Consider the following 22200-nt stretch of genomic DNA (forward strand, 5'->3'; position numbering starts at 1 on the left):
ACCACTGCTTTTCAATTTGTTCATCAATGATATTGGAAAGGATCTGAGAGGAAGTGTTCACTTGTTTGCTGATGATGCAAAGTTGGGTAGAGCAATTGTGAGTGCACAAGATGTCAAAATTTTACAGGATGATTTGGATAGTTTGGAGGACTGAGCTAGGAAAAATGGATGTCAATTTAATGTGGCAAAGTGTAAGGTTATGCACTTTGGGGTGAAAAGAATAGCAGCAGTATATCGCATTGGTGGAATCATACTCCAGGAGATTGATGAGACCAGGGATTTGGGAGTGTTGGTGGATAGGGAGTTGAAATTTAGGGGGCACATTGCAAAAGTAACTAAAACAGCTCACCAAATCACTTGGCTTCTGAAAAATACTTTAACATGCAGAGACGAACAAGTTGTTGTTCCTCTGTATCAAGTCTTGATAAGACCCCATCTGGACTTCTGTGCCCAGCTATGGGCACCAGGGTTTCTTCGTGATAGGGAGGAAGTGGAGAGGGTACAGAGACGAGTGACCAAGATGATAGCAGGTCTGTGGAATGAACCTTATGAGAATAGGTTGAAGATTTGTGGGTTGCAGAAATTGGACGATAGGCGAAGGAGGGGTGATATGATTGAGACATTCAAATTACTGAAGGGTTTTTATAAGATTGATCCAGAAGATATTTTTGAAAATATGACTGGTGGTGGGAGGACTAGGGGCCATGCATGGAAGCTGGGCAAGAGCGTGGTTGACAAGGGTGTTAGAGCTAGGTTCTTTACTGGGAGAGTGGTAAATGAGTGGAATAAGCTTCCAGAGTCTGTTGTTGGTGCTACGACCGTGAATGAGTTCAAGGCAAGGTATGATAGATACTGTGTGAATGTTGAATAGTTGTTCTTGACATGATGTTAGGGCCTCCCTCGATGAGTCTGTCGACTCCTTGGAGTTTCCCAGAACAATAATAATAAAATAATAATAATAATTTTTTGAAGTAATTAATCCATACTTCAAGGATATCTTTTCCTCCGTTTTTCATGTCACCTTTATCATTTCTAACTCCTTTTACAGCACTCCTTCCCTCATTTCTAACCTTCTTCAACAACCTGCAGAATATTTTGCCACCTTCATGATATTTATTTTCTATGTTCTTGCCAAAGTCCTCCCATGACTTTTGTTTAGCTAGTTTTACACAGTGCTTAGCTTTTTTACATTTTGTCTCTGTATTCTCTAAGAGCACAAGCTGACTTATTTGCCAGGAACATTTGACATGCTTTCTTCTTTTCCTTCACTGCCTCTTTAACTTCCTGTGTCCACCTTGGAGTTGTGATTTTTCTATCCTTGCAGACAACCTCACCACATGCCTCTCTGGCTGAATCAATCAGTATTTTCTTTAAGGTTTGCCACTGAATATCCAAGGTTTGGATCTTGTTCTCAAAGTCTTTCATTTTATTTTCAATAATCTTTGTGTATTTTAGTCTACAGTTCACATCTGAGAGCTGCTCAACTTTTATTCACTTTCAAACTTTCTTACATATCATTCTTTTCAATATGAAATTCAAATTTATCCTGCTCAAGACTAAATAGTGATCGCTTCCAATTTCAAATCCTCTGTACACTCTGGTGTCCTGCACCAGGAAGAAAACATCACTATCAACAATAACATAGTCAATGAGACTTTTCTTATTCCTTGCCTCTTCTCTTCATGTGAATTTGTGCACATATTTATGTTAGAACATGGTGTTAGTAATAACCAGTCCATGTCCTGAGCAGAAATCCAACAGGTATTTGCCATTATTATTAGCTTTGCTCTTTTCTCCAATTTTTTCCCAAAACATTTTTGTATGTCTGACAATCACTTCCTACTCTGTTATTTAGATCCCAACTAGGACCAACTTTTCCTTTTTCATTGTGTCTGTAGCTTTCTCTAGAGCCTCAAAAAATTCATCCACTTCTACCTTAGCAGAACCTTCTGTGGGACCATAGGCACAAATAAGTCTCGTTGTCCGGTTTCCCATTCTGATATCTGCCCACATCGCTCTACTTAAGACTGCCTGCCATTCAAGAAGATTAGCCTCGTATTTAGTGTTGAACACTATTGCTACCCCTTCTTTTCCTTGATTGTCATTGCCTGAATATAACATTTTGTATTTACTGCTCAGAAAGATCTCACCAGTTTTTGTCTTTTTTGTTTCAGTCACCCCTATTATGTCAATCTGGTACATAACTAATTCCTCAGCTAGCTCCATTTCTTTGCCATTCAGGCTTTTTATGTTGATAGTACTGATCTTTTAACTCTGGTGATGTTGAGTTGGGGGTGTGCTTTGAGATTTGTTCCAGTAGCTGACTTTTTGCTGTTGGCACTGGTTCCATGGCGAAAACAACATGGGCCTTGTTTAACCAGGCAACGCCCCAGCTGGCATGAAATTTTGTCATGTTGTACTATCATTTTGTATATTGGTTTAAGTCAATAAGAATACAATTTGGTCGGCTAAATCCCAAATTGCCAGCCCATCCTCGTTCGTTCAGTATCCAGGTAGATACCCAACAAGGTGCACCACGAGAAGATGAGGATTGGACATTAGGTCAGACGTCATGTTCAGTTCTCCGCATTCCTTTAAAGGCTATGTGGAGGGCTCCTCTCAGTTATACAGCTTTGACCCTTAAACATCCCTGAACCAAAATAGACCAATTAAACCAAAAGTCCTCCAATATTTTGACCCTCGTATCAAGGTCATCATTTGGAGTATACACGTATATACAATGAGACAAGCTATGTTACAATACATATAGTATGCCAAAATCACAGTAATTTGGTCAACTATTAATACTACTGGCCTGATCTCTGGTGTGTGTGTGTATGGGGGGCGGGGGACTCTACTACATTAAAGCTAGAGAACTGTTATCAGTTAAGCTAGAGATTACTCAATAGATAAATTAAACAGTATTAACAGTATTAAACAGTTAGATAAATTAAATAGTATTGATAGTTGCCAGTAGATGAAATAAGAGCTGAAATCATTGCTTAGTGCCCTAAAGTGGATTTCTGGAGAACACGAAACAGAAGTTCAAGAGTTGATGTTTGTCATCCATATTCTTGGGATTATTTTTAGGCCACCATTATTGTTTAGATCAGGATAGTTGATCAAAATTTCACAGGTTTCCTTATATTTATGCTCATACAAGGTGTTTGTATGATGTAAGGAACAGGTACTTCTCCAATCAATTTGGTGTAAGGTGTCAAGAGTGTGATCCGGGAGTCCTGATTTACCAAAATGGTTAATTTCATGTGTTATTTGGGTTCTTATTTACGGATAGGAATTGTGTGTCCAGTTTTACCAATATAAGGTAAATTATAAGTGCAATGGATTCAATATACCCCAGGGTGGTTTGAGGGAAGATCCTCAGAGAAGTTGAATATATTTTTAATTTTATAGGTGTTTTTAAAGTAGCATTAAGGTTGTAATGGTGTAGCATCGTATTTATCTGATAATCCTTTAATATATGAATAGCTATGGTTTTACTGTAATCTATATGAGTCTCCACAGCTCAATCGGTATAGACGAAGCCCTTTTGTTGGAAACACCTGGGTTCGATTCCCATCCAAGACACAAGGAACCTTTATCTGGTCTCTTTCAACTAAAGGTGAATCAGTCAGTCTCGTATGGAGGTAGGGTATTTTTGCACCTGGGTTTTTCGTCTCTCAGAACAGGAACACCGGCCCTGTGCACACACACACAGATCTACAGTCATACATACTTAATCCCTCATTAGAAGGGCTCAACCCATCTTAAGGGATGGGGGAGGAAAGAGAGAACCCCAACACAAAATAAATAAATATTGTAATCTATATGATTTTTATTTTTAGGTGTAGTTTTATGAAGAATATTTTTGAGGGTATTTTTGCTATAGCCATTGTTTATAAATGTATTGCATTTGCTTATCATAGATAAGCAAATCATTTTGGTTATTTCATAATTATCATTTGTTTAAGACTTTGCTCATTAGAGCAAACTGTTATTGCTGTTTTTGAGGGTGTTAATGACTCTGAGTTTTTGTGAAGGTGGTGGTATGAGTTAGTATGTATGTATTGGCCGGTACATGCAGAACTTGCACTAGACAGTGAAGGACAGACAGCCTAAAGGAAGACATGTAATAAGTGTATCCAGGAAAGGAAGTGATTTATGATTTTCAATTTCAGTGGTAAATTGTATGCCTTAATGTGTTTTGTAAATGGCTGAGGAAGGTGTTTAAAGTGGTGGTCATTTGGCCAGATAACAAAAATATTGTCAACATGTCTAAGCCAAACTGGACACCCCCTTCAATTTCATTAAGGATATTGGAGTCCCAAAAACTGAATACTGTTACCCATCTGCCAAATGTTAGTTATGTAACAGCTTAGTAATAAATTGTGAATGAATCAAATTTTATATGTGCTTTCACTAATTTCCTGAACACCTAGAAACATTCATATATAAAAGTTTTTTTTTTTAAAAAAGTAAATTTTTTAAATATTTTACTTACCCTGTCCTTAAGTGTTTTGACTAAAGCATTATATTCTTGATCTTTTTCATGCAACTGTTGAATGTGCCACTCTTCCTGTTGTATATAATCTTTTTCTCTATCAGTTATAAAAACAATAATATATATTTAAGATATCAATGTCATTAGAAAGAAAACATAATTATTATGAACTAAATGAAGTGCCAACTACAGAGATTATTTCTAATTGAAGTAACCTACATTTCAAGTTTAGAGGAAATTAAGTTCTTTGAAAAAAATGTAGCCCCTAGGCAAATTGTGTAAATTTTACTTTAATCGAAAAAATTTATTAAAAAAAAAAAAAAGAAGGAAACCACCCGATGCCACACAATAGCTATTATGACTGTGAAGCAATAAAAATCCCTCCAATGCAAGTGAGTAACCCATAGTACAAATAACACTGAGAGTATACTGAGATTTAAATAATCTGGTAATCCCACTGTAGAGACCAACTATGGATCTTCTCCACACCATATTACCATGTCTCCAATAAAAGGGGAAAGTAGTCTTGCAGTGGACAACACAACAACAATTTTTACCATCCAAAGACTTACAAACATACAGTGGAATACGAACTCACAGTAACCTCCAACTTCACCTGAAATATTTGAGAGTAAAGTCAACTCTCAATACAGCAAAGGGCAGGGATAAGAAAGGAAGGAGGAAATAAAACTTTAAGACACAAGGGCTTAGCAAACAAAGAAAGTAAGGAAGGCTAGGGATTAACAAGAATAGACTTTTGTTGTGTTGACTCTCTTATATTTTGGGCCCTCTTTTATCTCTTATATGTAGATATTACTTTATTCTACCTTTCACTCAATAATTCCTATATTTTCTTTCCTTTTACTTATTTAATACCATTTACTTTAAACTTCTATCTCACTTAACTTAACTCAGGCCGAATCCCTGACAAGAATGAAGCTGCTGGTTTGTGAGACAAAGAAATGCAAATGGCAGATGCCTGTTTCTTTGTCTCAGCACTGGTTCTAACTCCTTATTCAAATTCAGAGAAATTTATTTATTTTCGTTGCGCCACCCTGAATCCTAGATTATACTAAACTTGTATGACCAAGGAGTTAGAATACAGTCAGCATTCACTCTTGTCAACTATATTTTTCCAACTTGCAGTCATGACCCAAAATTATCTATTCTCCCGCCTTATGAGGTTCGCTAAATTTTATGAGCAAGTGCAACAGGTTCTAAGTTCAGGCAATACAACTTTTATATTTAAACAAGACATTTAATTTCAAGAAAATCACATATAATACACGTTATAAAACTGAGTCAATCAAACAACAAAGCAAGGTAGAAAATTAGCACTCATATATACAATTACTTTATCATTTCTATATCAATCTGAGAAACATATTTAATAACATTTAATTACGCTTAGTCTCTTTGTGCCACTCTAGTTAATCAATTCTATTCTCAATTTTCTCTGACAATCCTATCCAATATATATATATATATATATATAAAGCTCAATTAAGAACTTTAGTAAATCTCTCTCTCAAGGAAAATTCAACTAACAACTTTCTATATCTCTTAACATTTTTAGCAGTAATTTCTAGATTCTATCTGCTACATAAACTTTTCGTACAATATTCTGTTTCATTCTCAATCTATCAATTTACTCCTAAGAGTCTCTCGAAGCACATTACAATAATATCATCCTAAACATTTCCACTAGATGGGAAGAATTAAATTTTTCACCTTACCAATTGCTGGTATGTTACTTTGGTCGCTTCCTTATTTCGTCGGATCTTCTACGACTGCTCTACTTCACGCATTCTCAGGATGTTCACTTCGGATTCCCTCTGTACTTCATAGTTGGATATTTCTGTAGTCTTCCACAAATATAGTCTGCAGGACTAGTTTCCGACTGGCAGGCTTCCTGGTCATTCTTCCGATATCTCCTTGAACAAAGGAAAACCACGTGGAGACTCCATACAAGCCGGAAAACATCCAAAAGCCCTGTCCTCAGCGTTACATGCCTTTTTAAACGTTGCACCACTCCTTTCTCTTTCGTCATCGACATCTACATCATCTGTCTTCATGTCACACGGCACTTAGCGCTGCACACGGAATCCTCTCACAACTTACGGAGTGTAGCGGTGGAAGGGGGGGGGGAAGGCACCGTGCATACTAAAGGATTTTCCTGTACACAGCATTACGTGTTTTTGAAGTCGGCCATTTCGCATTTTGAATATTATTTTTCTCCCAGTCAGGCTATCACAAAGTATTTGAGACTAAGTAGCCATACATAATGAAATTTCACAATACAATATAAGTTAAAAGACATAAAACTAAATTACGATTTCTATACACGTGCTTATTCATTTCTGAAAAGTCATTATTTGGTTCCAATAGAGTGAGAAATGTGTTAAGTCCGAGTGAAACATAATTTTCTTTAATATTCTGGTTCACTCCGACTTAACACAAGACATTGTAGATAGCAAAAGTTTTTACAACGGCGCAGCCTGACAAGATTCTTCTTCTTCTTTCGCTATGCCTTATCCCGTGTTAAACAGGGTCGGTGTTCCCATCTTTAATCTTCTTTCTCCAGATTCTCTGGTCTAGGGCATCTTCCTGACTCCATCCTTTCTCCCTAAGATCCTCTGCCACCTTATCCCTCCATCTAAGTTTGGGCCTGAGTCTTTTCCTCCGTCCCTCCACCTCCATACGCTCCACTCATTTACCAACATACTCCCCACTCCTCCTCTCTACATGACCGAACCACCTCAGCCTGCTTTCTTGTACCTTCTTACCAATCAGTCCCACCTTGATTGTCCCTCTGATGTAGTCATTCCTTATCCTGTCCTTCTTTGTCACACCACTCGTCCACCTCAACATCAGCATCTGCGCCACCTCTATCTTCCTCTCCTGTGCCTTTGTTACAGGCCACGTCTCCATGCCATGGAGCATCGCCGGCCTCACTACCATCTTATACAGCTTTCCTTTCAACTCACTCTCTTGTCGCACAGGGCCCCGCTCATCTTCCTCCAGTTCATCCAGCTGCATGTTATTCGGTGCTGTATTTCCTCATCCAGGTCACCATTCCTCTCGACGACCGACCCAAGATTACAAGCTAATAATTAGACCACACAAAGATAGAATACGAATACAAACGAGTACAATAAATCACCCCCAAATAAAACAAAAAATTTACAATGTAGCAGCCGACAGGATAAAATCCACAAAATAATTTCCGAGAAAAGTGGATTGAGATAGTTTTGGCAAAAAGGATCAGATTGTTGTTACACATATTTTGAAATAATGGATGTCGATACTAATGATAGAGACTCAATTAGTTATAATATGATGGAAGAGAAGGAATTCTTCAGGACTATAAGTCCTCACCTTGTAATTCCATCATTTTCAGGAGATGATCATGAAGACATAGACTCCTATTTCAGGTTTGTAGAGGAACTGAGGAAGGTAGGGAGGTCTGACTTTCAGTTGTTAATCCTTCTCAGAAACAAACTGACAGGCAAGGCAAAGAATTTTCTAAATTCTCCCCTTAACGCACCAATTAAAAATTAGAAAGCGGTTGTTTTTCGGATGGACCGAGTTAGTAAAAAGTCAGTACACATATATCTTGTTTCTTTGCGAACCCTTTTATCGTGTTCATTCCTTTTTCTTTTGCAGAGGAAACACTGGCAAGTTTGATTTTCTTTCTTTTCAGTTGGTGGAATGAAAGATGGAAAATGTCGTGCAGATAATCTCAGTGGTGTTGGGATATTTGATGGACTTCCACTTCTTGAAATGCTTGTAGTTTTATATTTTTCAATGGAGAGTTCAATTACTTTGCGGCAAAAATCAAGTGAATCCATCTTACCGCTAGATTTTTGGTAAAGCACGAAAGCGTTCCACAGTGCCAGGTCTAAGAGATGAAAGAAATCTTTTTATAATACTTCTTGCTTCTCTTTCTGGGTACAACATATGAAGACAGGTGTTGATCAATGAGATCAACACCACCCATGGTATGGTTGTAATCCAAAACAAGTTGCGGTTTTTTTATTCTTCCTTTGCATGTCTCTATATCTACCATTGATGTAGTGTGAATGGTAGAGATAAAGGAGATATTCTTCTTGTCCTTCCATTTCATTACACACACTTTCCCTCTCTGAAAACCAATTACTTCTCCAGTTTTCAATTTTCTGTTCTTCAATTCGTTGGGTACTTCTTTTCGTGATACGTGTAATGTTCCATAAACGTCAGTCTTATTTATTATCAATAGATCCACTAATCCAGATGAATTATAGAAATTGTTCATAGTCAAACAATAACCTTTATTCAATAATGGTTTCATCAAAGTCATTACTACTTGTGAAGACAGTGGAAGATTGCTAAAATCTCTGTCCAGAATGGTATTCTTGCCAGTATAGATTATAAAATTATAGACATATCCACTTTGTGATTCACATAATAAGTATGTTTTTATGCCGAATCTGGCCCTTTTGAGAGGAATGTATTGCACCCATCACAGACGACCTTTATAAAGCAATAAGCCTTCGTCAATAGTCACCAATTTCTCTGGCATAATCAAATTGCCAAATTTTCTATTCAAATCTTCATAAATTGGCCAGATTTTGTTGAGTTTTGGGTGAGGGTGATTTGCTGGATCAAATTCATCATTATTTGAAAAATGTAGAAATTGTTTTATGGCCTCAAAGCGTTTCCTGCTCATACAATTCGGAAAAAATTGTGTATATAATAATGGATTTTTTGTATAATAATGACGGTATTCTGGTTTTCTTACTACATTTTGCAAAAGTATAACAGTCAAAAATACTCTGATTTCATTTGGATTTGTGTCATACCAAGAAGTCTTTTCTTTACCACAGGTACAACTCCTCGCATATCGATTTGTTTCTTCCACAACACGCTGAATCAATTGATCATCAAAAAAAAGCTCGAAGAAATTTTGATCAGTTATAATCATGGATAAAAAATGTGCAAAAGCAAACGAAATAGCTGATACACGCCATTGTCAACTTTTCTTGGCTGAAAGGAAATAGTCAGAAAATTGTCTAACGTGTATATTCGGTTGTATTTATATGTGAAACCAATATTCACAGTCACACGTATTAACTCGGGTGTGTAGAAAAAATTCAGTTTCTTGGATCTGGGTTAATTCGGTTGAGTGCGTTAAGACACCATTGGAATATTTGAAATTCAAGGCTACCTCAACAGCAGAATATTCCAAGGTTAAAAATGTGAGACCGAACTTGTGGAAACTACATAAGTGCATGCAAGGGAACAAGGAGAGTGTATCAGAATTTTACAATAGCTTACTGACCCTAGCTAATAGTCTGAATGTCTCTAAGGACGAAAAGTCACATTTAGACTGGGCAGTCTTTAACCTGAATCAAGAGATAGCACTTATCAAGAAAGATGACGTCATGAGGGTTGATGAATCATGAGACAAATTAAAATCTGTCTTCATAGAGAAATGTACCAATACCTTGTGTCCTGATAGAGCAGTAAAAAAGAATGATTGGATAACTGACGAAATTCTTTCTTTCATGGATCAACGCAGATCATATAAAAATCACAGTCCAACAAAATATAAAGAGGTTCAAAAAATTATTAAAGGCAAGATCAAAGAAGCAAAAGAAATCTGGATGAATGAAAAATGTAGAGAAATTGAAATTCTACAAGAAAAGTATGACAGTTTTAATCTACACAAAAAGCTGAAAGAGACCTCAAGGTATATTTAAGAAAAAACAACTGTGTCCTTCGAAACAAAAAGGGAGAAATAATATCCGAAAAAGATGACAAAATACAAGAATGGGTGAAATATGTAGAACTCTTTTCTGATAACAGACAGAACCCAGAAAATACTTATGAACAGATGGACGGTCCATGCATTCTAAGATCAGAGGTAGAATGTGTGCTGAACTCAGCTAAAAATAGTAAAGCCTTAGGCCGTGACAGAATACCAGCAGAAATAGTAAAGTTATTAGAAGGTGACAACATTGTTATATTAGTAAAGCTATCTAATAAGGTCTATGATACAGGCATATTCCCACAAGACTGGTTACAGTCGACCATCATCATGCTACCTAAAAAAGCAAATGCGAAAACTTGTAATGACTATAGAATGATCTGTCTAATGAGTCATGTTCTCAAAATGTTCCTGAAAATAATTCAAAAAAGAATATACAGAAAATGTGAAGACACCATCAGTGATACCCAATTTGGCTTTAGAAACGGTTTGGGAACAAGAGAGGCTCTTTTCTGCTCTCAAATCTTATTCCAAAAATGTATTGATCAAAACAAGGAAGTATTCATTTGCTTCATTGACTTTGAGAAAGCATTTGATAAAGTCCAACATACTAAAATGATTGCACTATTAAAGAGAACTGGATTAGATGGTAAAGACATCAGGATCATTCAAAACTTATATTGGAACCAAAAGGCATCTGTTCAAGTTGATGACATTATTACAGACCCCATTAACATCAAACGAGGAGTAAGGCAAGGACGTGTGCTGTCACCTCTGAAAGGAAGGAGATTAATGTAAATGGTGAAATCATCAGTAACATCCGATATGCTGATGACACAGCTCTCCTGGCTGACAATATTCAGGATATTCAAAATTTTCTGGAACTAGTGAATGAAGAGAGTAAAAAAATGGGATTAAAAATAAATATCACCAAAACTAAATTCATGGTTATAAGCAAGAAACCAATTCTTAATTCATCACTTTCTTTAAATGGGGAAACTAATAGAAAGAGTGACAAAGTTTAAATATCTTGGATGCTGGTTAAATGAAGACTGCAATTCAGAAATGAAAATAAAAGTTTGAATTGAAATGGCAAGAAAAAAATTTCTCCTGATGAAATCAACACTGTGTAACCGCAACTTAAACTTAGAGCTTAGAGTATGCATGGTTAAATGCTATGTATGGTCTATACTGCTGTACAGTGCAGAAACTTGGACCTCGAAGACAACATCAATAAAAAAACTTGAAGCCTTTGAGATGTGGTTATACAGACAAATGTTAAAAATCCCATGGACAGCAAAAACGTCCAATCAGGAAAGTATTGGAACAAATGGGGAAATCACATGAACTTTTAGATACCATAAAAAGAAGGAAAACTGCATATCTTGGTCACCTACTTTGTAATGAAAAATATAAAATATTTAAATTGCTTATAAAGGGGAAGAGGACAAGGAAGACGAAGAAAATCTTGGCTAGCAGACATCAGACTGGCATGAGCTCTGATGGACTTTTTAGAGTGGCTGAGGATCGCTCAAAATTTGCCAAGCTGGTCGCCGATCTCTGATAAGAGATGGTACTCAAAGAAGAAGTCTTTAACCAATTTAAGTTAGGGTTAAGATGTGAGTTGAGGGAGGTGGCATTTAAGAAGAGGATAAAAGGCTTGGAGGAGTGCTACAATTTAGTTAGAGAAAGAGAAGAGAGAGAGAATTGGAGATATTCATCCCTTCTCAAACTCGAAGCAGGTGCACTTGCTAGAAGAGATGAATGTAACAACCAGTAACATCAAAGATAAAATTAAGGCTGATACACAAAAAGTCAGATTCACAAGAAATAAGGAAGAAAGAACAGGGAATCTAGAGAACTCAGTTCAGAGTGAACCTGTTGACAAAAGGGTAAAAGAAAAGCCTGCGTCAACAGACTCTCTCTCTAGAGTCGCTAAGGAAATTCATCAGACAGGAAGTGGAGAGACAACCACCACCAATAATTGACAGTTAATATAATGAAATTAATATAATTAATTTATCGAACTTGATTTTACAGGGGTTTTAGGCCCAAATATACGAAAAAATAATGTAAGATTCCTTCTGTCTGAGAAGAAATTTACTGTACTGAAATTTGTGTTAAATAATTCCTGTTAAAATATTGTACTTAAAATTAAGTGATATTAAAATGTAAGTAAACTATAAGAATAGTGTATCAGAAAAGTTCACAACAACTTGCGAACAAGTTGAAGGTCCTTGCCCGAGACAAGGACCTTCATCAAGAAAGCCAGAATGATGTCATTGTGCCGACGGCTAATTACGGACATTTGAAGGTAAAGAACAAAGAGCAGGGAGTGTATAAAAAGGGACAGAAAGGGAAGAGAAAAGGCGACCAGAACTAGGAAGGTTACGATGACAACTACTGCCACCACAACTGATGTTGTTCAGGTTCCCTTATCGGCTGAGTGGAAAAGAGGAGAGGAGATGATGATGCAACGTATGTAACTGGAGACTTAGTGCCCACCATTGGCGATTCCTCTAGAATGTTCTGGGAAACTTCCAAGGAGCGTTCAACAACAGTTGCCCCACCTCATAGCTGACCATGATTCCTGCAAAAAGTTTGATGTCTGGTCAACAAATAAGCCACCAGTGGAACAAGAGAAATAGGGAAAAGAAGTGTCCGAGACAAGAGCGTGTCCTGTGTAACAGAAATGATTCACTATGTCCTGACTGAGGTATAATTCATGAAAGAGGACTGTGTGCTTACTGAAAGAACTGTGAGTAAACAAGTGATATTGTTATTATTTTCCTTGTAACTTAGTTAAGTAAGAATTGTAAGCGTTACAAGAGATGGTAAAGTTTATTAAGTGTTGTATAGTAACTGGGTAGAGCAAGTGTATATGTTTTAATGGTGCAAGGAGAATTCTTGATGATTGTTATATGAAGAAAAGTTACTCTCTACTTATAGAAAGGTATGTGTCTTATTATGCTAAGTAAATGTTGAGTGTATGTAAAATGTATATATTTCAATGATTTAGTAGTTTTGCTGAAGTTAGATATGTTGGAAAAGTTAGTTATTCCCTACTGTGTTGTAATCTCAACTGTCTAGTTAAAATAAAATATTCTGTTTTAGCAACAATGGATCTGATTATTTGCAATTCACTATCTCAAATAAAATTTGTACCTGTGTGCATGTGATGATTTAAAATAGCCATGACTTGATGTATAGTTAAGAGGATCTTAGCTGGCCTTACCTTTGTTCATACTCTTATTATTCGTAGACTATATATATTTTTTCCAGGTTGGCGCAGTCGTTAATAAAAATAAATTTTGTCTGGTAGAAGAGTCTGAGAGAATAAGTATACTGCAAATCGTTTAGCCAGCGATAGATAAATATTGAGGCAGCTTAGCATGCAATAGGAGCAACGGGCAGGGGTAAGAAAGAAGGGGGGAGGATAAAACTTTAGGACAGGAGGGCTTAGAAAACAAATAAAGTAAGAGGGTTAAGGATTAATGAGACTAGATGAGATTTAGTAGTAGCATGTTTTTACAATGGCACAGCCCAACAAGATTCCAAGTTAATGAATTAATAATTAGACCATACATAAGACAGAATACGAATACAAATGAGTACAATAAATCATCCCCTCCTAAGATATTACATTGATGCATTAGCCATCATTGTCCTCCTCCTCAGTTTACCTCTATCATAGCATGGCTGCAGACTTGCAAACTTCACCCTCTCACTCTTCTTTTTTCACTTCTTACAGTAACTATTTCACATCCTCCCTCATGGAATACTTATATTATTGCTCAGGTCATTGGTGCCAGCCAAAACAATCAATCCTTTCACCATGGATTTCTGCATTCTGACAGCATCACTAATATTATTAATTTCTGCACCAGAGAAACAAAATGTTGTCAAGCTTTCAAGAAGTATTCCTCTTACCACAGAACTACAGTAAAAAATTATCCCTTAACCCTCTCTCTCATTTGCTCACACAATCTTTTTTTTTTCTCTTCTGAGTTCGACTAATCCTTTTTCCTGTGAAGGACTACATCCTTATTGAGGACCTCTACATTCTTCAAACCTTCCACCACAGTTTCAATATTTTCACCAGTATTAACATTTTTCTGTATTCTATTCAAGAGGAAAACAATCAGGAATACATACTAATATCTGAGGTATTAAAAGCCATCAACAATCTGAAATTCATATAAAAAAAAAACAAAAGCAAAAGGAGATAATATTTTTTTGACTAAAAAACGATGAAATATGGAGGTATAAAAGTTTCAGTGTTTGCATTACAGAATTTAGAAGGTATAGTCAGAAGGTCAAATTTTGGATGACTAGAGCAGCATTCTCAATAGTACCTAATTTTAAAAAATAGAAATAAAACAATGTTAGAATTGCAGAGGAATTTCCCTACTGAGTGTTCCAAATAAGATTTATACAAACATACTTGAGGGGAAGGGGGGGGGGCTAAAAAAAACTGGAAGAGAAACTCAGGGAAGAAGATATGTCATGCCAAACAGAACTTGTCATGATCAGAATTTCATCTTAACATAAGTAACTGAAAAATCACAAAAATATAACAAAAACATGTATTTAAATTTTGTAGATCTCAAAAATGTTACAACTGTATTCTGTAAATTGGACACTATATCGAGCCATACACAGTTTATATTTGTGCTGTAAGTAAGTAGTCACAATTGAATGGGGATAGGGGAAGATGGTCTGATGTAAAATCAGGTGTTAGAGAAGGATGCATATCATTATTCATCATGTATATGGATCACATTATGAAGGAAAGCAGCATTAAGCTTGATATTAAAACTGGAGATGTTAATCTCAGCTGTTCACTTCATGTGGATACTTCATAACTCCTAAATCCAGTACAGGTCTGCAGTATTCTTTAACTGAATAACTGCTATAACAAATATGGTAAGAAAATCATAATCATCATCAAATTCCTGCCATGTACCATCAAGGGGTGTACAGGATATGATAGTACTACATGAAAAAAATTACATCATTATTAATTTCCTATCTACAATTTTCCTCCAAATCAGTCTGTTACTTGTCAAGACTCCAACATTATCAGATCTTATATTTCTATCGTCTAAGGCACTTTGTACCGTATCAATCCACCTATATCTTGGTCTTCTTCTGGGTCGTTTTGCTGCCAACCTGGCAGAGAACACTTGTTTTGCTAATCTTTCCTCGCCCATTCTGTTTAAGTGACCATACCACCTGAGATTAGCTCTGCTAACGCATTCCTGGATGCTGACAATGTCAAGTTCTTTCCTAATATCCTCGTTTTTAATATGACATTGCCATTGATGCCATCTGTTCACGCCTCTAATCTTTCTCAGGACTCCCATATCTGCAGTCTCTAGTCTTTGGTCAAGTGTTTTACTTCTGACCCAGCTCTCAGATCCATAAGTTAAAACTGGTTTGAACACTGTCTTGTATACAGCTAATTTAGTGTTCCGACTAATTTCTCTCTTATTCCATATGAATTTATTCAATTGACTTCCCACCATACCAGCTTTGCTGATTCTGTTGTCTATTTCTATATTTAATTTACCATCTTCAGTAAAAACTGTGCCTAAATAGCTGAAATGTTTTACTTGTTCCACAGGTTCTCCATTCACAACACAGTTGACATTTTCAATGTTCTGCCTATTTTCATTGTCTTTGTCTTTTTATTGCTGACCTTCATACCATATCTATTACAACAGCTATTCAATTTAGTCAGAGAATCTGACAGATTTGTAGCAGATTTATTTAGAAGTATAACATCATCTGCATAAAACAAAGAGCTGACATTAACATCTGCAATTTTGATATCATGTTTAATACCACTTTCCTTCATAATGTGATCCATATAGATAATGAATAACAGAGGGGATAATGTACATCCTTGTCTCACACCAGATTTAACATTAAACCATCTTCCTGTACTTCCTTCAATTCTAACTGCTGACTTACAACTCAAATACAGACTAAGTATTGCTTGATATAATGCCCCACTGACACCATATAACTGCAGCGTATTGAATAGCTTCTCTCTTGGCACCTTGTCATATGCCTTTTCCAGATCGACAAAACTTAAATACAGATCTTTGTTATATTACCATGCTTTCTCAACTATTTGTCGTAAAGTGAAGATCTGATCCTGACAGCCTCTATTTGGTCTGAATCCAGCTTGTTCTTCACCAAGCTTTTCTTCCACAATTCTTCTCAACCGTTTCTCAAGTACACTGGCATAAATCTTGCTCGGAACACTCAGTAGGGAAATACCTCTGTAATTCTCACATTCAGTTTTATTTCCCTTTTTATATATGGGTACTATTAGAGCTCTACTCCAATCATCGGGAATTCGTCCCTCTGTCCAGGCTTTCTGAACTATGCAGTGCAGTCGCTGTAAGACTTTTATACCACCATACTTCAGCATTTCTGGTCGAATAACATCTACTTCTGCTGCCTTTCCACACTTCAAGCCTTTGATGGCTTTTTCTACTTCAAGTATGGATATGTATTCCTGACTGCATGCCTGGTCAGTGTTTTTTACCACTGTGTTGACATAACTACTTGTTTCATTTAGCAAATTTTCAAAGTAATTACTCCATACTTCAAGAATATCTTTTTCTCCCATTTTCATGTCACCTTTATCATCTCTAATTCCTTTTACAGCACTCTTTCCTCCATTCTTAAGCTTCTTCAACAACCTCCAGAATATTTTGCCACCTTCTTGATATTTATTTTCTATATTCTTGCCAAAGTCCTCCCATAACTTTTGTTTAGCTAGTTTTACACAGTGTTTAGCATTCTTGCATTTGTCTCTATATTCTCTAAGAGCACAAGGTGACTTATTTGCCAGGAACTTTTGGTATGCTTTCTTCTTTTCCTTCACTGCCTCTTTAACTTCATGTGTCCACCAGGGAGTTCTGATTTTTTTATCCTTACAGACAACCTCACCACATGCCTCTCTGGCAGAATCAATCAATGTTTTCTTCAGAGTTTGCCACTGAATCTCCAAGGTTTGATTCCTGTTCTCAAACTCTTTCATTTTTTCTTCAATAATCTTTGTGTATTTTAGTCTACAGTTCACATCTGAGAGCTGCTCAACTTTTATTCGCTTTAAAACTTTCTTACATGTTATTCTTTTCGATGTGAAATTCAATTTTATCCTGCTCAAGACTAAATAGCGATCACTTCCAATTTCAAATCCTCTGTACACTCTGGTGTCCTGCACCAGGGAGAAAACATCACTATCAACAATAACATAGTCAATGAGACTTTTCTTATTCCTAGCCTCTTCTCTCCATGTGAATTTGTGCACATTTTTATGTTGGAACATGGTGTTAGTAATAACCAGTCCATGTCCTGAGCAGAAATCCAACAGATATTTGCCATGATTATTAGCTTTGCTCTTTTCTCCAAATTTTTCCAAAATATTTTTGTATGTCTCACAATCATTTCCTACTCTGCTATTTAGATCCCCAACAAGGACCAACTTTTCCTTTTCCATTGTGTCAGTTGCTTTTTCTAAAGCCTCAAAAAATTCCTCCACTTCTACCTTAGTAGAACCTTCTGTGGGACCACAGGCACAAATAAGTCTCATTGTCCAGTTCCCCATTCTCATATTTGCCCACATCACTCTACTTGAGACTGACTGCCATTCAAGAAGATTAGCCTCGTATTTTGTGTTGAATACTATGGCTACTCCTTCTTTTCCTTGATTGTCATTGCCTGAATATAATGTTTTGTATTTATTGCTCAGAACGATCTCACCAGTTTTGGTCTTTTTTGTTTCAGTCACCCCTATTATGTCGATCTGGTACTTATCTAATTCCTCAGCTAGCTCCATTTCTTTGCCATTCAGGCTTCTTACGTTGATAGTACCGATCTTTAACTCTGGTGATGTTGAGTTGTGGTTTATTTTCAGATTTGTTCCAGTAGCTGACTTTTCGCTGTTTGCCCTGGTTCCCTGGCGAAAACAACGGGGGCCTTGTTTAACCGGGCGACGCCCCAGCCAGCATGAAATTTTGTCATGATGTACCATCATTCTATATTTTGGTTTAACCAATAAGAATACAATTTGGTCGGCTAAATCCCAAATTGCCAGCGCATCCTCATCCGTTCAGTATCCAAGTAGATACCCGACAGGGTGCACCACGAGAAGGTGAGGATTGGACATTAGGTCAGAAGCCCTGGTCGGTTCTCCGCATTCCTTTAAAGGCTATGTGGAGGTCTTCTCTCAGTTATACAGCTTTGACCCTTAAGCACCCCGGTAAGAAAATCAGTAATAAAAATTATAAAGACTAGAAAAAAAAATAAGCAAAAGTTTAAAAACATCAGCAGCATCCCACATGGGAACCTAGAATTTCTGAACTACAGGTTCATGCATGGTGTCTTGATACACTTTGGAAGAAGTTTTGACCCCTTTTTAGCAGAAATGCAACTTGGATATCCCTTCCCCTCGATATGCCACCACCAAACTATCATGATGCAGGGTGACGATCTGTCTGAATCCTGGGTGCTATGGCATGTGCTGTGCGATCATCAGGGGACATATACCTGATTGTTTTGACAGCTAAACGATTCTTCAAGTGAAAATCTCGTCTGCGAAGTGGATATCTCTGTGTCTGTTGTTTGTGTACCACCAGAGAAGTTCCTTTCATTCTATCACCCTCTGCTGCATAAGTTGAGGTGTTAGGAAGTGTCCAATAGAATGATAATAAGTGCACCCCAGGTCATCAGTTAGTATACATGACATCGTTCTCTGCGAAATGTTCATCTCATGACGAAATGTTTTCTTGCAGAAAAATTTCTGCATTCTCACAGAATTACGAGAGAGGCATGCTTTCGCATACCTCACAAGCTGCTGCTCCCTAACTCAGCTCGGTTTGACCTGTTCTTTGGCTGTCATCTTCTGTATCATTATAATATTTAATAGGCTGATACACAAACATCCTATTGATCTGAAGTGCTTTTAGCATGTTGAAAATAACAGGCTATTACAGCTACATGGTTGTCATAATCTCCCCACTGTATGTTAATTCATACAGCTAGTCAACTGTCTCTACTGATAAACATGCAAATGTTGGCTGTGCACAGCACTACTAACAGAACTGTGGACTCGTGCAATTCTAGGCAGCACAGTGGTGTATGGAAGTTGTAACAGTAATTATGTAATGTGTGTAAATTGTGTGTAAAATTATCAGCAAATATTTTGCCGTCTGCGTTATTGAAGGCTTTTTTTTCACAAATAAATAAATAAAATAAAAACAAATAAGAAGAAAATTAAGAGCCTTCTAGCTAAATAAGTATAGACAAAGCCCTTTGTTTGGAAATACCTGGGTTTAATTCCCGTCTAGGATGCAAAGACCCTTTATTAGGGTTTTTCAAGTGAAGGTGAGTTAGCTGATCTCATATGGAAGTGGCATTATTTTCCCTCCCATAAAACAGGCAAACTGAGAAGAGCGCATGCAATTTACAGCCAAATTAAGTCCTATTATCAACAGTATTAGGCTTTTACTGCTTTTGACAGGCATTTGAGCCTAATATGAAAACAGAAGATGGGATGGAAAGAATAAAATTAGTAATAAATCATGTTAACAAGCAAAATATTTTTACTGTCATCTTAAAAACATTCACAAAAATTTGTGTTCACAGAGGGATACAGATAAAAAATAAAGAAAAAGATGGAAATGTCTACTCTTTTTTTTTAATACTATACTTCCAAGTTCATCTGAGTATTGAATAACTGAGAGCATAGTATATCTCAATTTATACAAATCTATTAAGTTATACAATTCAGAATTTGAATTTAAATATTATAATAATCACTGGGCATTTATAAACTTTAAACATATTAAAGAAGAGTTAAAAGAAGTCCACAATGGGCAGAGAGAAAATATCCAAATTTACTGACAATGGCACAGCATCACTCAGTTCTAAATATAAACTTTTTGTAACCCAAGCGAGGTGTTATACTGATGTCATTCTGTTTCTTCAATAGAAAAGAAACCAAGTATAAATTTTCTGTCTGGAACTGGTATGCACACATAATTCAAATAAGCAAATGGCTCACTGATTTCATCTTTAAAACTTTAATAAACATGATCATTAGGTAGAAATTATGGAGACAAACACACATATTAAAGCAGTTACTTTACTTAAAACTAACAAAAATAATCCTCAACATTCAGCCTCCATAACAAGGCCATCAACAGGAATATATATGAACTAAAACACAAGCTATTGCATTACACAATTAGCCTGACATCTGGCAAGAAAAAGAAAAAGAGGAAGAGTAAAATTTAAATTAAAAATAAAACTTACATTATACTAAAATAATAATAAAATAAAAATTTATAAAAATGATAAAAAAAATTAAAAGTGGAACTACATTAATTATTAACTGTTTAATTCTGTACAGTCCTGTTGATGTAGTTCCACTTTTAATTTTTTTATCATTTTTATTATTTTTTAATATAATGTAAATGGTTAACAATGCAGTTGCTATAGCTTACTTATGTGTATCATGATGTAGCTTGTGTTTTACCTCCTACATATGTATTGCTGATGATGATGAGCTTGATATAGAGATCAAAATGTGGAGGGCTATTTTTCTCTATTTTAAGTAAAGTAATTCTCTAACATGTGTATTTTTGTCTCCATAATTTCTACATAATGAATGCTGACTACTGTATAACCCTGGGAGAGAATTAATAAACACAAGTCAGCAACAAATCTTGTGAATTTTTAATTTTTATAGAGAATACTTAGAATAAAAAATGAATTTGCACAAAAAAAGCAATAAAACTGAATACATAAATGCATTCTTTTTTTAAAATGTATTTAGCTAATATAGTGCAAATGAAGTATTCCATGTGATCAGAAGAAGCATGAACACAGGTTATAAAATTAGCCTTGCAGGTATGAAAAGGATGGGGAAGCTGATTGCAAAAAAACATTAAGGGGATGAACTATATACGAATTTTTTATTGATACATTGGATTGGTTGGAATTATAAGTGAAGCAAGTAAGACAATGAGATAAGTTATTGTTATTAACAGACATCCAAGGGAGTGTGACACACATCATCATCCACAATAGTTATAATACCATATTTAATCAAATATAATTCACACTTGCATATAACTCGCATCACTGATTTTACTTTAAAAAGTTTAAAATTAAAAAGTTTCGCATATACCTCACAAAAAAAAAAAAGTTTAAACACATCCATGTCGGGGTGATAATAACTCGCTTGCTGTGGCAAACAACACGCCCTCCTCAACAGCTACTACACTGCAGACACAAGAAACACAAGTAGTTTCATTGTATTACTGAATAAGATACAGAGACACTTGCAGTCTGTGTAATATATGTCAACAAATAGTGCAATTAGAGACAAATGTGATAAAAACAGCACAACTAATGAATCAAATGTCCTCTCCCACAGAAACTACTGTTTCAGATATTTTGAATTTGGTTGAAGAGAATCAGCATTTTAACTCAACGATTGTTGGCTTGCCTTTGTCGTCGAGTTGTACGATCTTTTGTTAATACTGCACCAATCAATGCACGCCTTCACATCTGCTCTATCTCTACCGGCCTACCATTGCTGTCTGTTTCATGCTCTGCTTTCAGTTCTCATTAGTCATTTGTGAAGGATTGTTCATTACGTATCTCAAGTCTTGTAAATTACTGGTAATTTTTGCTTGAAATATGGAGAAACATTCAACTTAGAGTGCTGGTTTTAAAACTCAAAGATTGAAACTACTCGAGACCGGAAGTAGCAATAGCGAACAGGAGATTTTTGGTAAGTCATATCCATTTTCAGTTTTTTCATGAAAACTTTAGTTTCTAAAAATCTCTGCATACATCTCACACAACGATTTTTTAACTTTAATTTTTGGGGAAAAAAGTGCGAGTTATATTGAAGTAAATA

At 36.0% G+C, this 22200-nt stretch overlaps 1 protein-coding gene across 1 annotated transcript in view; it reads right to left on the reverse strand.

Annotated features, from left to right (window-relative positions):
* LOC150093146 (uncharacterized) overlaps positions 1-22200 on the reverse strand; it is a 339961-nt gene that overhangs the window by 108539 nt on the left and 209222 nt on the right. Inside the window, exon 14 of the mRNA XM_090414162.1 lies at positions 4502-4598. Within this exon, the coding sequence (XP_090270288.1) occupies positions 4502-4598 (97 nt within the window). The remainder of the gene's footprint in view (positions 1-4501; positions 4599-22200) is intronic.

Source organism: Typopeltis vanoorti, chromosome 24 (genome assembly GCF_054136105.1).
Source record: "Typopeltis vanoorti isolate ZY-2024b chromosome 24, IOZ_Tvanoo_1.0, whole genome shotgun sequence".
NCBI classification, from domain to species: domain Eukaryota; kingdom Metazoa; phylum Arthropoda; class Arachnida; order Uropygi; family Thelyphonidae; genus Typopeltis; species Typopeltis vanoorti.